Here is a 16,691-nt window from a genome sequence, read left to right as displayed (position 1 = left end):
AGTAGAGCTCCACCTGTTGCTCCTGTTGTTGCACTGCCCCCTTGCGAAAAACAGAGCTAGAGTTAATTAGCTGCGTAAACTTCCCCCCTAGTTAGCTAACACTAGAATAGAACCGCGCGTGCAGGATCTTGCAGCGTGCAAAGATAAGTTTCCAGCTGTTTCGTAGAATTTAGAGACTTATCTATAATAATAAACAATTTGTCACATTATAACCTAACTGCATGTTATTGTGGCCTTTGATTAAATGACAACACGGACCCTGTCCACACATTTGTAAGCTTGCGTTTTTTATTCACAAATAAATACTCACACTCGCACACATATAGCACACATAATAGTTTGATTCCACGCTGATATGCAAACGAACGTATGGTAAATGCAACAGCAGATATATCCGTTGGCATCATTGCTATTTAATGTCGCGTTCACACAAATATTTACCAATCAGGTAGTGAGCGAAACAACAGAAGAAAATTGCTAATGTTTGGAAAATGTTTCTACAAAAAACTTTTTGGTTGTAAAACTTCAAACACACGACGAAATTTCAGTGAAATGGCTGCGCACTGAGATCACGCATAGGCCGGGTGTTCTACAAGACAACACAGAGGTAGTCCACAATAATGATTCGTCAAGTTTATCAGCGAGAATTTAAAACTAAGTGAAAACAGAAATTACAAAATATACAAATTTCATCATTCGACGAAATGAGATTCCTACAACAATTGTGTATTCTGGTTTCTCGCATCTCAGACACGTTCGAAACAGAAGAAAAACTCACGCGATAAAAAAAACATAGAAATCAACACAGGTAGAGATTTAAATTCATTTGGAAGTTTGCATGAATTTACTGTGGAATTTAATTTGAGGATATGAAAACCAAATGTTTCGCATTTATTGTGAGTTCATGGGATTTTTGAGAACTTGCTTGATGGTGACTCAAGTTTCATGCGGGAAAAAGTCATCAAACAATACTTTTGCGCAATTAATCTAAGCAATAAAACCCAAACCAATAAATAAAATAACCTACTATTAAGGTGGAAATAAATAACAACACGAATGCAAAGAGATACAAGCAGTTACCACATAGTATAGGGCTGTCCGACCGTTTACCATAAAGAAATATGTATTTTTATTCTAAATATAACGCGCCCACTATATTTAATGTAGAATTACACAACGCTTTATTGGCCTCATGATGACAAACTATTGCACATAACCAGCACCAATAAATAAAAATTCCAACGTACAAAAATTACCTAAATGGACTCGTGTTTTGGTTGCACGTTGAATAAAGTTTCTTATTTTGATTCGAAATGATACGAAATATAGAAACATGATATCGGGGTCCGCGCCTTACCCTCCGACGGGGGGAGGGGGGGCAGACCCCCTATGTCATCTCACCCCAAAATCACTAACAAAAAAATTAACGCAAACAATTTTCACTACGGGCCCCAAACCGACTACGCACTCGGTTGCGTCATCACACCACCGCCCTACGCCACCCACGCGGCTTTCTACGTCATTCATCCCCGACGTCACGCGGGATAGTCTATGTCCCCCATCTTGGCAAGTGTTGGACAGCCCTATGCTATGATCTAAGCAAGCACACCGAATTCCCACTGTGTACGACACGCCGAGTGAGGCGGGGTTCGAACCCGCGCCCTCCGACTTGCAACTGGCAGGAAGGATTGTCAGTTTTGTGTGAGGTGTTATTGTCGTTATATAACCGAGTTGTTGGGCGGAGCTTTGGACGACGAATCGACTGGAAGGTAGTTTAAATATCCTGGAACAAATTTAACATTTTTCATTTCTGAAACTCGAATGTCAAGGTTTCAAATTGACAACCGCACGCAAGGTTTACAATACACGGGCACGTGGTTTGAGTTTTAGGAATTTAAACCACAGATAAACACAAAAATCATAACCAGTGATGACGTACCTCTCCATCTTAGAAATGCTATCACAGGGATCCAAATTATACTGAGGAATATTAGGAACACGATTACAGCAATCCCCCAACCTGGGTAATCTGTCTTCACCTCGCTTTCCCCTGCAATGAAGGTTGGACATTCAAATATTTACACAAGATAGAGTTGGAGGTCACGTCGTCATAGTGAGATTTACTTCCCTTAAATTACAACCACAATCTTCACACTGGCTCGGCCACCCTCATGGTTTATCGGTGCTCATGCCATTCTATTTTCCATATTTATTGTTTACAAGTTTTTAGAGCAAAATAAAATTAAATTGTAGCAACTTGCGGATCACAACCGGTAGGTGGCGATCAAGGTCGCTTTACTAACCCGTGGTCGCATCGTAGGCTTTGTATTCTGGAGTTGTGATAGCGAGGTTTATGATAGAGGATATGAAGAGGACAACCATACAGAGGGGGGATACAAAACACCACGTGATCCTCCAGTACCAACCCGGGCCTTCCCCCAACATGAACTTGATGTCGTCAGAAAACCTTGAAGAAATTTCACCTCTGTTTAATCCGAGTTAGCCATTGGGCGGAAAGGATGAGAGTTACAGAAATGTTGCAACATTAGGTTTTAAAACTGATTCGACCTTGGATATAGGGTTGGTGGGAATGTTATGATGTAGAAAGATTATTTGTTGAACATGATTTGTCGCGTGCGGTTTCTACAAATGTTTGTGAAACATGGGACATACTTTTGGAATCCATAAACCCAAGCGACCCCGACGGTTTCGAAGAACGCGATGCAGAGGAGGGGTAAAGTACCGGCGTATGTGTCGAATATATCAAGTACGTACATCCCACTTTGTAGCGTGAAGATCTGACCGAGTGCCAACGACACAACGACCAGAATTGCTGTGACAAAATACAGGTAAGAATAACCATTTAATGTGTTTACTGAAGGAACTGAAGATGCCCATGGGGCGAAATATATATTCCTGATTTATAAGCCAGGCTGATCCTGTATAAAAAGCTACTGCTTTTTTTAGTAGAATAACCATACAAAGTTGTTAGTTGGACAGATTTTTCATCAAGTTTACAAAACCAATAATTTCATAAACTACTTTGTAGTTTTAGAAATCACCAACATTTAAGCAATATAATTTATTTTTAGGGTCTTTCAGTAATTGATAAACTCTTAATGTGTCTCTAATAAACACTAAAGTGGGTCGTGGTCGGTTGAAATTCCACAACATTTAAGTTGTCGAATTAACGCGAATGACTCAAACGGGGAATGCACGTGGAAAACACCAAACGCCCGCAATACCCAAACCAGACTCGATTTTCCGGTTTATCCCAGCTTCTATGTAAATTAGATGACGTGTCAGTTGATCGGTTATCACATCACAAAAGGTTTAAAACCAGATAGCAGCTCAAGAAACTACATATTATCATCGTGACCAACTTTGGTGTTCGCTGCTCATACGTAGATCCCTCAAAGTGAGCTTTTACGATTTTTGGAAGAAATAAACGATTGACACTTACTGACAATCAACTCCTTCCTAATCTTGAGACCCAGATCTCTCAGTGGCGTCACAATGCCCTCCAGTGTCCCGAACATCGAACCGAGTCCGAGGTTAATCAACATCGCGAAGAACATGACGCTCCAGAATGGACCTCCAGGCATGTGGATCATGGCTTCCGTGAAGGCTATGAAGGCGAGGCCTGGACCGGATACAGCCTGGAATGTGAACAGGTTGTAAGTGCAGTGTCACAAGTGTTAGCTTTATATGTGCTGGGCCGACCACATGTTACGCCGGACAGGGTGGTAACAAACCATGCTGACAATTCTACAACGTCAAGTCCACCCTGTTTGTTACCACGGGGAAGTCCTGTGTACACGCGGTATAAGATAATGTGAATTGTTGGAGACCTTGTTTGTTTAAACCCGTGTGTGTTTACCAAATATGGAGTGTTTAGTTAAACGAATTCCCCGCATAATCCTCGTGAGTATAAACTTTCTCTATAAAAGAAAACCTTAGGTATTCTTGTGATATTATGACGTCATAACCGGACAATAACGGCACCCCTTTGTCACATGAGAACACGTGGTTTGTGGAAGAACCCTTTTAAGCGGAAAATTGTGTCCATTTTTGTGAGTAAATGTGACGTAACAACTGATATAGACATAAGAATATTTCTTTTGTGACGTAACACAAGTGATGTTATACCTTTTTCAATTCTTCTTCAACGTCGCAATTTTGAAAACTTCCGTTTGTTGATCTTGTCAAATCTATCCATTGCTATAAAAAGTTTTAAAATATATTAGCAGCAGAATACAAAACACAACGTCACAATACTAATAATGACGTGACAAATGTACGTACGTCATAAACTCCCCCTCCAATCTCTGTGTGATTTTCGCTCATCACGTGGTGGTCGATGGCCTCCATCATATCGTAATAGTTATCGCGATCCATTGTGACGATTACATGACGTAAGTCGTGATCGGGATGGTAGGTGTTAAAGAAACCGTGGATGACGTCTATGTTGCTACGGAAACAGAAAAGTTGTAGTCGATGCATTTGATGGTAATGATTTCGTCACAACAAATAAAAGTAACATTTTCAATATTTATAATTTAACCAGGAAGGTTGAGGCAGGAAATTACCAAGACATGTTGTTAACAAACGTTTAGAGACGAATAAAGAACAGGATACTATCTTACCTGTCGATGCAGATCTGAGATCTGTGGTGAGCTTTGAATCCCAGGACGCAGAAAATGACGACCGATGCAAACAAGCTACTCAGACAGTTGATAAAGGAAACGGTAAGTGCGTCCTTCCTACAATTGTTCTTGACGTCATTATACGAGGAGTAAGCGATGACTCCCCCGAATCCCAAACCCAAAGAGAAAAATATTTGAGTCGCCGCATCTCGCCACACGTTGGGGTCAGAGAGTCGACTAACCTAAAACCAACAAATCGACTTTTGTTACAAATTGCTTTCCCAACATAAAGTTTGAACAAAAATATGATGACAAAAATTAACAAAGTAAACATAGAAATCATACATCGGGTGTGAACATGAAGGCCAGACCGTCAACAGCGCCATCTAGTGTTACTCCTCTGAAGAAATAGATGAGAAGAACGAAGTAGGGGAAAGTGGCACTGAAGTAGATCACCTGAAAACAAAATATATATGATTGCTTTAATTATGTGTAGCGTGTTGCCAAGGTGATATCAGGTCTATAGCGAACCACAATATGATCTCACGTCAAACAAAACGTTGGGTTGAAAATGTGGAATATCTCTCACAGCAAAACTCATACAGTGTTTAGATTCAGTAAACAAACCAGTAGCAGCATGTGTATAGCTGAGGAAGCGTTACAACACTGATCATACAGGAAGCACGCATCACGTGTGTGTATCCTGTGTCATGTGAGGAGAATCGGGGGCATGTTATGAAGGTGTAGACTGTCGTTACATGCTGATTTGATTATGATTCATAAAACTTACTTAATGTTGTGAATCACGAGTTTGTGCGTTGTGGTTGAATGGTTTAACACCATACACCTACAACAACACAACTTACACAACCATAAGTTAACAACCAACAGCCTTAAGTCTACATGGCAAGTGTAGCTGGTAAGCAACCTTAGTAGAATTTTTCCAACCAAACTTAAATAAACGACCAACGCTGAATCGATCGATACGATAATCTCCAGGGCATTTTAACTAGCCCACTTATGACGTCACAAGCCCAGTTGTTACGCCCCCAACTCCTGAGTAGTCACGCATACTTTTGTCTGTTAACGTCACAATCGACCTTGTGCTAGAAATAGTTCCCATTGACTGCCTGGGGGTTAGTGACGTTCTTGTACATGTTTTGTTGCCTTACCTGTACATGTTATGACAGTGGCTATTTGTGTGTTTTGTGGAAAAACCGATACGAGTGATTGGTTTCAAATGTCATCATGTTGTTATTAAACCAACCAATTGTTTGTTGCTGCAGTTATGAAAAATAAACATTTTTTGAAAAACTTGTGTTGTCCAACGACCAATGAAATCAGATATGGTTGAACGATTAAAGATTCCAACATTATCAGACCACCCTTATTCAGAGGGGAGTTACCCGGTTATAAGATGACATGACTTCTGAAAACAATTAGGGATCATTGCCCTCATTTGACCCCAGGTGGGTAACGCCCACAAAACGCCATGTTTGTAAACACGAATTATCATGTCACGTGTACAAACATCAAAACAAATCTCCTGTTTTCTATTGGTCGATTCGATAGGGGCGTGGTGAAATAAAGGACAGTGATTGGTTGCAAGGCAACGTGGTGATGTGTTCGACAGGTGGTGTCTGGGGACCTGGTTGACCCAGTTGTGACCAACGTAGATTGCTACGATTGTTTCCAAATCCTCGATGTTACAAAAATACACGTTTTGTTTAATCGTGGCGTGTCGAGGGCGGGTTCTTACAAGTATGATACGAATCTTTAATTAAACGTTGGTTTCAGTGGAGTTACAGCAACCCATAATGTGTGAGGGTGCTGCGCATACGGACGCATTGTTTTCATTGGCAGGCGGGTTTCCGTTTGTATATATTGGGCGGCGCTACTACGCGCGTTCTGATTGGCTGGAGTAGGTGGGAGGAGCAGGAGAAAGGGGAATTTCTTTCATAAAAATCATACACACGAATTTAATATCCTAAGTAGGAAGTATGGCCACAACGTGCATACATTTCTGTATGACGTCATAGAGGGTGTAGTGGAACGGCGATCAATGATTCGTCTCGACAGGAAAGGTAGAAAAATGTTGTTGAAATATTTATGAAGCCTAAGTGGATGAGAGGAGTTGTTAGTCACGTTCTTATCACGGGGTAAATGTTATCGTGCCACTCAAGCGTGATGGCGGAAGGGGAAGTTGTGGTCACGTGATGTTTTGGGCGGGAAATCGCCATCTTTTGTTTTCATTAGTTTATTGAAATTGTTTCGTGAACGAAAAAATTCAGACAAAATAGGACGACGAAAGACCCTGTGGGCACCTTCAAAGAATGTGCTTGTCCAGGATGTGAAAAAAGACCAGGAACCCAAAGACGAAAGACACAAATTCTCGTGATATACAAATATATTCACATCTGCCTCGATCCAAGCTTCCACGTTTTCTTTCACAAAGGAAATGTTCCACCTTTAATCGCACTCATGCGAAACGCTTCGAGAAAACGTGGCGTTGTTTGTTCAACCGTGAATACTATGTGGGGATTTCATTGACAAGAACTAATGGCCTGGGGCGATTATGACGTCAGCATGACAGGTAAAACATCCAAAGAATGTTTCGACCCAAAACTTTCCACGTATAATCACATGATGTCATTGTTTACGTTATTTTGGTGATTCTGACGCCAATGTGAATTTTACGAGTGCAATTGGTCATGACAGCAAACAGCAGATAGAACAACAACATCCAACTATGAAACTGTGTTCCTCGTTCAGCTGTGGTTGGGACAACTTTAAAGCAGTATCTGTCCATCGCAGCTCAGTAATTGTAACAGATTCTATTAAAACCACGGTTTGATAAAAGTTGTATGATTTACAAACATCCTAAGTAACAGTTTTCAACACATGATCAACGCTGTGTTTAAACTCAAGTTTATATTAGTTTTGCTGGGTGGACGTTTAAGAGGGCGTAATTTCCTACATAATTAGAGGAAGTGTTGCGGTTGTACAAGTCAGGCTGGTGCTGCTAACAATATATGTGTGCCAAAGTTAAGGTTTTGTCTGTTACTATGTTAGTTATTATCTTAAATTATGCAGACACAAAACACTTCTATTCCATGAACTTCTTTGCTCAGCTTGGGATGAAGCTTTTCACAAAGTTAAACTAAAACTTCTTCTATTTTCTCAAGTAAATTTAGAAAGTTAAAAACTGTTCAGGAAATGTTCATCTATTGTTGGTTACAATTACACACTGTGAGTGCTACATTGTCTCAAGGATCAAATCCTTTGTATAAAAAGTCATAACACAGACCTTAAGACCAACATGGTAAAAGCTCTAAATAAACATGGAAGAAATCTTACCGTTTGTATTGACGTAAAACATTTCTAACACAACAAAGAGATTGGCCACAAAATCCACCCGGCACAAAAGCAAGGCAAACAAGCCCACAAGTTGAAGGAACAAGTAAAGCGTTTTGGGGAAAGGTTCTGAGGTTCTTACACAAATTCCTTTGGGAGAAAATATAGCAAGACAAATTTTCCTGCCGAACAAATGCGTCACAATGGAAAAGCGCGCGCATAATCACGTGAAACGAAGTGGAAAGTAAACAATAGTTAGTAGCAGAACACGTGCTATTGTAGGATTCAACTCAATATAGCAACTAAGATAATGAACTTGTATTTTTCTAATCATAGTTTAAAGGATCAGCATGGATCGTTGTGAATACATAGGCAGAACAACGATCCAATTTCTTCCAACACAACATCAACAATTTCGGAATGTGATTTGAACCCTGCTTTTTTTGCGATCCCTCTAATGCTGACCTCTGTATCATCCAACTTTGATCCACAACAATCAAGTTAATCACTCGACACGAGAAACCGTTCCAAGACTTTCACATTTCAAAATTTGTGACAAGTTATCTACAGTCGGAAAGTTTGCCGTTTGTACAAAGTAACAACGTCAGAGTGAAAGCAAAGTGGTTAGAAGACTTTCGAAACCGAACTTAGTTGGAATCAAGTAAGTGGATTACTGTCATGGAACTTTGGTGCCAACACAAAAGCTGATATAAATACTTGAAAATGCGACCAAAGGAGGCACTTGAAGTCACAAATCGCCTTGACATGATTTCAATGAATAAAACTACAGCTTTGAACATCTACAATTTAATCAATCGATCTTCACAATGCTGACGAGCCTTAGTTAAGCCTACCTATGCTGCTAAATCAAAGGCATTAGGCATGTGCAAGTCATCAATACAAATATATGTAGTAAGAATATGGGTTACACAACGAAACATTTATGTTTTACGGTGTACCGCAACGTTAAGGCCAACTGGTTGGAAATCAACATTGTTAATATACAATCGTTTTTATTCCCTTTGATGTTTCAACGCTTGGGACATCAACGCAACTACATGGAATTCGTTTGAGAACTCAATCATATTTATGACATTTTCGTCATTCCGACACCTTTATTAAAATGCCATTATCAACTGACACACAATAATCACCTTACTCTCAAACCATTATCACCCTCTGTTGACGTCACAGTTGAGAATAATGAAGTAGGATAACAGGCGTTGGATAGTGACATGATGACGTACATCACACAAAGGTTTTATTGGATTTGAGTGCGAATGTACGTCATGTAGTTTTATATTGCAGCGAAATATTGAGTACAAGGCTTAAATTTGTTTTATGACTGATAAGATTAAATACACGGCGTGCCAAAAATGTGTTGTGTGATGTTGAACATGCATTGGGTTTAAGCACCTTTAATGCGTTTAAGGAAATTACACCGAAACATAAGCGGTTTATTATAGGCGACACAGGCAAGTTACAGCATATGTTCTTGGGTCATAGGAAACTGCATCATTGGGTCAACCGAGTTCACCACACGAAGGGTTGTTTTTAATTACTTAACTGTTTGTATGGGAAATCCATAGCGACCTTAGAAACAGATAAGCTTTAAACCCTTCAATACCAAACTCTTTTTATCAATAATTTAATTACCCATGCATAAATTTAAGTGAGTGCTCACGGGCTGGCAGCGAAGTTTCGCCATTGTCGCAAGTTTCGCTTCAACAAACCGAAACTGATACAAAATTTACCATAAAACCAATGCGGATTGTAGTTACCAGCATCCTATACAGACCCACATCATATATAGATATGCTTATTCCCCAGTAACTAGTTACAATTTTAGTAAACTCCGAAGTTTTAATACCAGTTTCATCCATCAAATCCTATATCTCAATAAAGTTAATTTTCGAAATATTTCTGTGGAAATCTTTTTTTGGTGTACTTTTCTATTTTTAGGCGTGTTCTGAAACACGAGTTCTTTTACCTCATGGTTTGTTAACAGAGGTTGGGCCACAAACCGGCGTTGGGGCCGTCACAAAGGCGGAAGGAGTCAGGTTTCAGTTCCATGGAAGCCTTCAATTTACTAAGAAGCACTTATCAGTTATACAACACCACCATTCAACAACACAAACCGAACACACAAGAAACAGTGCAACAACCATGGTTGGTTTAAGCCGAGAAACACCACAAACTACATTTATGGAAGAAATGCTTTCTGAGAAACTCCCCAGCGAGTCAGGATGAAAAAAGTGTTAAGATTTTCCACCTGCCAGAAGGTAACCTGATGTTCACGCTTGTTGCATTCAAATCAGGTCGTTATATTGGAGGTTAACATTTGGGTGCTGGGTGCACGTTCCAGACGGCTACACAAGAGTTGGCAGACCCGAACTACATGCGACTTAAACTCGTTCAAACACGCGGGCGCTCTTAAAACATGAAGAGATCGAGATTCAACGAGAATTCCAGAAAGAAACACGTTCAAGTGTTCTTCACCCGCGTGTGTTACATTCCATGTTGAACCCCAACACAAACACACTGAAACCACATCAAGCTTTGCTTAACTGTCGCGGTGAAAAAGTCAGTTCAACGAAGAAAGTTATCACGAAACCAAGTTTTCTTAATCTTAAGTGGAATATCGTCAGATGCAAAACGTATTTCCAATAACTATTATCGGACAACTTGATTTTCCACATGAACTTTGATGTTTTTCAATAATGTGACGACGCTTTACACGGACAGAGAAAACACACAAAACTCTAATGTCACCCAATCTTTTGCACCAGATCATAATCTGTAACGTGGAAAGGATATCCTGCTCTGTAGAACAAGGGTGGATTTGGAACACGAGGTTTGGACGAGTACATGAACGCATCGTGTCACGTCATCAGGCAACGATGACGTCATACCACCAACATTCCAACACGTATCACTTGGTGAATGAACACGTGTTTGGGGTCGCACCAACTTGATGGAACAAACAAACCATATATATGAGTTTGGAATAACTGAAACCAAACTTTCGGACCCCCATAACAGGTGGTTTCTGACGTAAGAGTGACATTGTAGGTGATTTGGGGTTCTATCGTTTCACGAAACAAAAAACACATACAATAAGTTACAACAGATAGAAACAACAGTCAACTTACTATTGTTGCCACGTAACGCATAGTTTAATGGACAACACCCTGACTTATATTGGACAGACTAAACAGAGACCAGGAATAACACAATAGAGTAGCTTCTTATGGTTGAATGATTACTACTGGGATCAAATCTTGACTGAAGCCCAGCAGGAATTTGTGAAAAGAAGGAGAAATAGAAGCAAGGGTTATGGAATAAAGGCAAACAACTCTCATTTAGACGCCTAGTTTGAAGTCTGAGAACTGGAGTTTACTGAGTTTTGTTTGTACTTCATTGCTACCAAATTAAACTCAGGGCAATTACAAGTTACATAACCACTTGATTTGTTAATAAATGTTATTCCAAATACAAGCCAACACAATATCCAACATTTAAACGCGATTAGTTGGATTCTTTTGTGAGCCATATTTGATTAACCCTCAAATATTTGTTCAATCACGGTCGAGAAAGTATGAATGGAGTCTCTGCTACTACTGGAATATATTTACTTGCGGTGATCAGTGAAGTGGAAATACATTGGTCTGAACGCACACAGGGACTTAACATTGTTTGGCGTTTCACCTTACTGAGAGTTGGTGGTGAATAAAGCTCTTTATTATTTAATTTGAAACATTTCCATGCTGATTTTGTGGAATATGCCGAAGTGGTGATGCGTGTATTCCATATGATCATGGACGGATGGTTGATTTAAGGATACTCAGTAAAATGAGTTTAATTTAAAATATCTTAAGCAAGCTTTAACCTTTAATGCCAACCGTTTATATCACAGGGCGGGTTTAACCCAAGCTACCTCAATTAAACATATGTTTAACGCGAGGATAGATCAACGAAATTTCCGCATCCTTTTTCCACAACCATTTGTTTTTTTGTGGCATCGCTCAATTTCGAATAAAATAGCCCTAATTTGACAAAACAAACAACAATGCAAATGGAGTTACGTCACCTTAACGTGGTCGCCATAGTAACAGGCCCATGTTTTATTCATGGAGTTAGAAAAGGGCAGACGGAATTTGGGGCGTGACTGCTTGTTCCAAGATAAACCCCGCGCGTATGGAATGACAAACCCAGATGACACATGTCCTTGCGTAACTCACATTAACCAGCAGTAAAAACAAACCGTGCAAATATTTGTTATTTCGAACTTTCTGTTACAACCGGAACGTTTGACATAAAAATGAGCGGTTGGGATGTAAATCAACGAACACAGCAACTAACCTTGCCGGATGATTTGATGCCTTTAAACATTCCTATGAAGACAATTAGCCAGGCTACGAGTAGAGCCAGCGTCATCCTCCATACCACACTGCCGGGAACTTCAATACTCGGGGAAATGTTGATCGCTTCTCTATACCAGAAGTACGAGGTTGGACTCGTCATAGCGCACTCCTTGACCGGAACTAAACAAAACGACAACATTTAAAAACCCTGTGGAAAGCGGATGATGTGTAGCGTCACAGTGTGCCCGAGCCGGGGTGATTCCCCTCATGTCAACAGGTAAGTGGTGGGAATAAAATATTTTAGAGGCAGTTTCTATTTACCGGACTACAATGCAGAAAATTCAAGATCCATGTTGGTATTACATACAATTTATGTAAAAAGTAAGCGATCCGATGACTTCAGTCGCATATAAGGGAAATTACCTGTTTCATTGATTGCTGTTGCGTTTGGGGAAAGTTCCATCGGGCAGTCAGACCATGGCAAAGGACTTTGAAAAGAGTTGAAAAAGTAGAAGAATGCCCATGCTATGATCATGTTGTAGTACAGAGCAATGAGAAAACAAACCTGCAAATGGTATTTTATATTGCTGACAAAATTACATGATCGATATTATCAAAAATTATCTGGATCGGTTGACACTTGCGTGAAAAACCATTTTGTTGTAATCAACTCAATATTAAACATTTCCAAACGAGCTATTGGTTTTTGTACAGGAAACCATTTTCCAATTGGTGAATATATTTGTTTTGGGAAATTGTATTCAGAAAAACAAGCAGGTCCAAGTGGGTTCGTATTTTGAGCAAATTAAAATCCTTTTCTCATAATCGTGTTTCCTTCGGTGTAAAAGGCGCCCGGACAACGACAACATTCCGTAGAGAGTAATTTTATGAATGGAGGGCGTTCCGCTCTGACTCACACGAAGTTCGTTACTTAACGAATTTCCCAGGGTAAAGTTTCAATTCCCTGGGGGGGGTTGGGAATAATTCCTGTACTTTTCCTCTATCAAATGTTGATGGCGGCGTCACCATAGCAACAGGGGCGGGCCGCAGGAAGAAAAGTGGAAATGAACGTCAATTTTCGCGCTAATTGTGTAGGGCGCTGGAGCATACCGCGAAAAAGTTCGCCAATTATAGGATATATTTGCCTGACAACGGAGGCCAAACTGTTTAGCAACTGTTTAGCAACATAATAATTTCTTATATGTTAACGCAAGATGTTTAATATTACTTGAAACAGACAGACGACTTGGGATTATTTATCATTTTCTGCTTTGATCCGTTACTGAGTCTCTGTCAGCCATAGAGATCATACAGGCGATTCATAGAAATCAAACTCTCATTTGTCCGCAAAGGTTACAGTTTCAAAACCAACTTAAAATGTCTTGTAAAAATGTTTTCACGAAAATATGTGATCGTGTTGATGTTGATGTAATTATAAGATCGAACTTACGATCATGCTTGCGATGCCGACGCCGCCCAGGAAGGGGTGGATGTGGTTCCAGACCCCAACACTTCCTCTCTTCAACCGTTGACCGATCGCGATCTCCAAATAAAACAGGGGAATTCCCTCCAGGATAAGCATAATGAAGTATGGGATTAAGAATGCTCCCCCTCCGTTCTTCTGACAGAGGTAGGGAAACCTCCACACATTTCCCAATCCAACCTGAGCAAAAGATTTGATGTTTCATAAAGATGTGGATTTATTGGGTGGTGAACTTGTACTCTAGCCTTAAAGAACACAGCGATCCCGACCTTATTAACCACGCATATAATACTTGTGTCAGTGTTTTTGAAAAATTGCTTCGTCCGAAAACCAAATGTCATTTCACCAAACAAAATCATTGAAAATATTCCCCAATAAGTTTGGGAAGAAAAACGTTTCCACTTCGGTTTCAGAACGACCAGTTGGACGCCCACGAGTTATCAACACAGACGCTGTTGCTAAGCAACTATAGTACTACAAGCACCGACAACAATAACAAAAGAACGCGTCGCACTGTCTGCACTTCTCGATGCCGATGAAGGGTTGGTTAGCGCCAAAAAGCGACTACTTTGTATATGTCTTGGTAAAGACGTTAACATAGGATATATTTAAAGGGTTTATGCTTACGGCAAATCCGATTTGTGCGAGGATGTATTGTATCTTGTTATCCCAAGCTGAACGCTGCACAGCAATCTCCTCCGACGACGAATTTGAATCTTCGTCTCCACCACGCTGTTGGACAAAAATAATTAAAATGCAAATGTGTGGCAAATTAAATTTAAATTCCTACAGAGTTTATAGCCGAGAAGTTCAACAAAACTTTATTTATCAATATGATGCAAATTACCCAGATACAGTGGTGTGTTATATGTCTTAATGCAAGTTTTAAAAACAAATTACCCTCTCCTTTGGCGGGTCGATTTTATGGTGAAACAAAGTTGCCTTCGAGTCCGTTCCAATATCTTCCTGGTCGTCCATCGAATCGAACCCAAGATGTTTAAAATAAAGCGAAAATTATAAGCTTGATTTCAGAGAAGCCGACAGACAGGCCACAGGTTTTTTAGATACTACGGTTTCCTGATAGAAAAAATGTAAACGCTTGAGAGAGAGGCCGATGTGGTTGTGGGCTAGACACACAGACAGATCCTTTGCGTTTTCGACGACAACACATGCCATGTTTAAGTGGGAAAAATCAATATTGCCTCCAGTCTATGGCCAGTTGTTTTATTATTGATTTTTCCCAATAGATAGAGTAATATCTCTTGCAGAAAACACGGGTTTAATCGAACTAAACACTTTATATGCCTCAAGGTAAGCTAGCCTATATACCTCCCAGCTATATTGACAACTGATCTAAGAATAACTGGAAAAATAGCAGAATAGCCGTTGGCGGCTCACAATGCTTGGTTAACAAAGATATCAGTACTTAGCATTACTTAAGAAACCTGCGCAACTCTTTTTGTGATACAGCGTTGTTAATTCAATTTCAAATAATTACATTCCTAATAGTTGTCTTCAGTTTTTCGTGTGTTTTTTATTTCATAAATATGTATTTTTACGATCTCATTAAATAATTCTTATTTAAAATCTCTTATAGTTGTAACAGAAAAAAAACTCTAATTGTATTCAAGTTAATGTACACATGTCCCTTGCTACTAACTACGCTCACAATCTCAGCTGTCTCGCCACTCAACGCAAGGACAGCACACGGGGTTATAAACGCACTGCTGTTGCCTTTTTTCTTTCCTTCAATGGAACCACGCTGTAAAACCTCGAGCGAATGGAATTTTTTTACTTATTTTTCAACAAAACTGTGTCTGTCTCGAGATGCGCTTTTCCAATCTCTCTTTTATTGCCAGAACTTTAATATGGTGAATATACCTAATTAACTAACACATATTTTAATGCAAACTTTCTAATAAAAAACAAAACAAAATGGATTGAAACACAATACATAATAATCTTAATGATGTTGCAGACACATACATACAGTGGTCAATATATTGATACATACAGTGGTCAATATATTGAAATAGATTCGCGGGCTACTCAAAGTGGACGAAGCCTCGAGGGCTGGACCTCTTCAACCAATGCTTTTGAAAAGGAAATATCATATTTCGGATGTAATGCATTCATGGTGCCACTGCCGACGTTTTACTAGCTACAGTGGACTGTCAGTACCTTCACATGCTGCGTACGGCGACAGAAATTACCCGATAAACTAATAATCCAAACAAATTTTTACCTATACCCCGCTTACCACTAGACAGTAAGTTGTAAATCAACAAAATCAACCGTTTCCCGGCTGAACATTATACAGCTTCTTCCAAGAGACACAGATATTGGACTGCTCAACCTGATGAAAGACTACAAAGGCGGGAAAAATACATTCATTCGTAACAAACGTTGTTCTGTGACATCTATCGCGTAGGTAAATAAATATCTGATATCCTGCACCACTTGTGCACCAATGCGTTATGGACATTATTTATTTACTAAGTAAGCGAAAATAAACCTAGCGAGGATGTTTATAATTTTTCATCGCGGAAAGCTAAACTTCCTTTCATTTTTTATCGCAAACTGAAAAGGAAACTTACATGGAAACTGAGAACGACAGATCACGGCGCCGCATAGGATTAATTGCGAACCATCACCGCCATGCGCCAATTAAAGGATACATCATGTGTGTTTGTGGTTTGTTTGTAATGGCTTCTGGGTTTGAAAGAAGTTTGCCAAGTCACCTTGCTGAGTCATTGTATTTGATCTGCAAGTCATAATGAAACAAACTATCAGAGACAAAAAGTCACGTGGTTTAGTGTTAGGAGAAAATACCCCACAAAGCAA

General features: G+C 39.7%; 1 protein-coding gene across 1 annotated transcript; it reads right to left on the bottom strand.

The window, feature by feature from the left end:
- Nucleotides 1-287: 287 nt before the first annotated feature.
- Nucleotides 288-14,920, bottom strand: LOC145912628 (sodium-dependent neutral amino acid transporter B(0)AT3-like). The gene is made up of 14 exons (XM_083000165.1): nt 14,748-14,920; nt 14,475-14,579; nt 13,815-14,027; nt 12,788-12,929; nt 12,363-12,544; nt 4,992-5,102; nt 4,647-4,888; nt 4,306-4,471; nt 4,150-4,221; nt 3,464-3,659; nt 2,674-2,833; nt 2,304-2,467; nt 1,940-2,050; nt 288-1,783 (listed from the first exon to the last, which is right to left on the bottom strand). The coding sequence occupies exons 1-14, from the start codon at nt 14,823-14,825 to the stop codon at nt 1,719-1,721; spliced, it is 2,007 nt and encodes a 668-aa protein (XP_082856291.1). The 5' UTR covers nt 14,826-14,920; the 3' UTR covers nt 288-1,718.
- Between the last annotated feature and the right edge of the window lie 1,771 nt (nt 14,921-16,691).

This window comes from Ascidia mentula, chromosome 8 (genome assembly GCF_947561715.1).
Source record: "Ascidia mentula chromosome 8, kaAscMent1.1, whole genome shotgun sequence".
NCBI lineage: Eukaryota > Metazoa > Chordata > Ascidiacea > Phlebobranchia > Ascidiidae > Ascidia > Ascidia mentula.
This window is presented reverse-complemented; position numbering and strand designations above follow the sequence as displayed.

Excerpts from the sequence above, each read along its gene's own strand:
- LOC145912628 (XM_083000165.1), bottom strand. The coding sequence starts at position 14,825 with ATGGACGACCAGGAAGATATTGGAACGGACTCGAAGGCAACTTTGTTT. Across the intron at positions 2,834-3,463 it reads TAGGAAGGAGTTGATTGTCA|CAATTCTGGTCGTTGTGTCG; the intron begins GTAAGTGTCAAT and ends ATTTTGTCACAG. Across the intron at positions 2,051-2,303 it reads AGCCTACGATGCGACCACGG|GGGAAAGCGAGGTGAAGACA; the intron begins GTTAGTAAAGCG and ends CCTTCATTGCAG.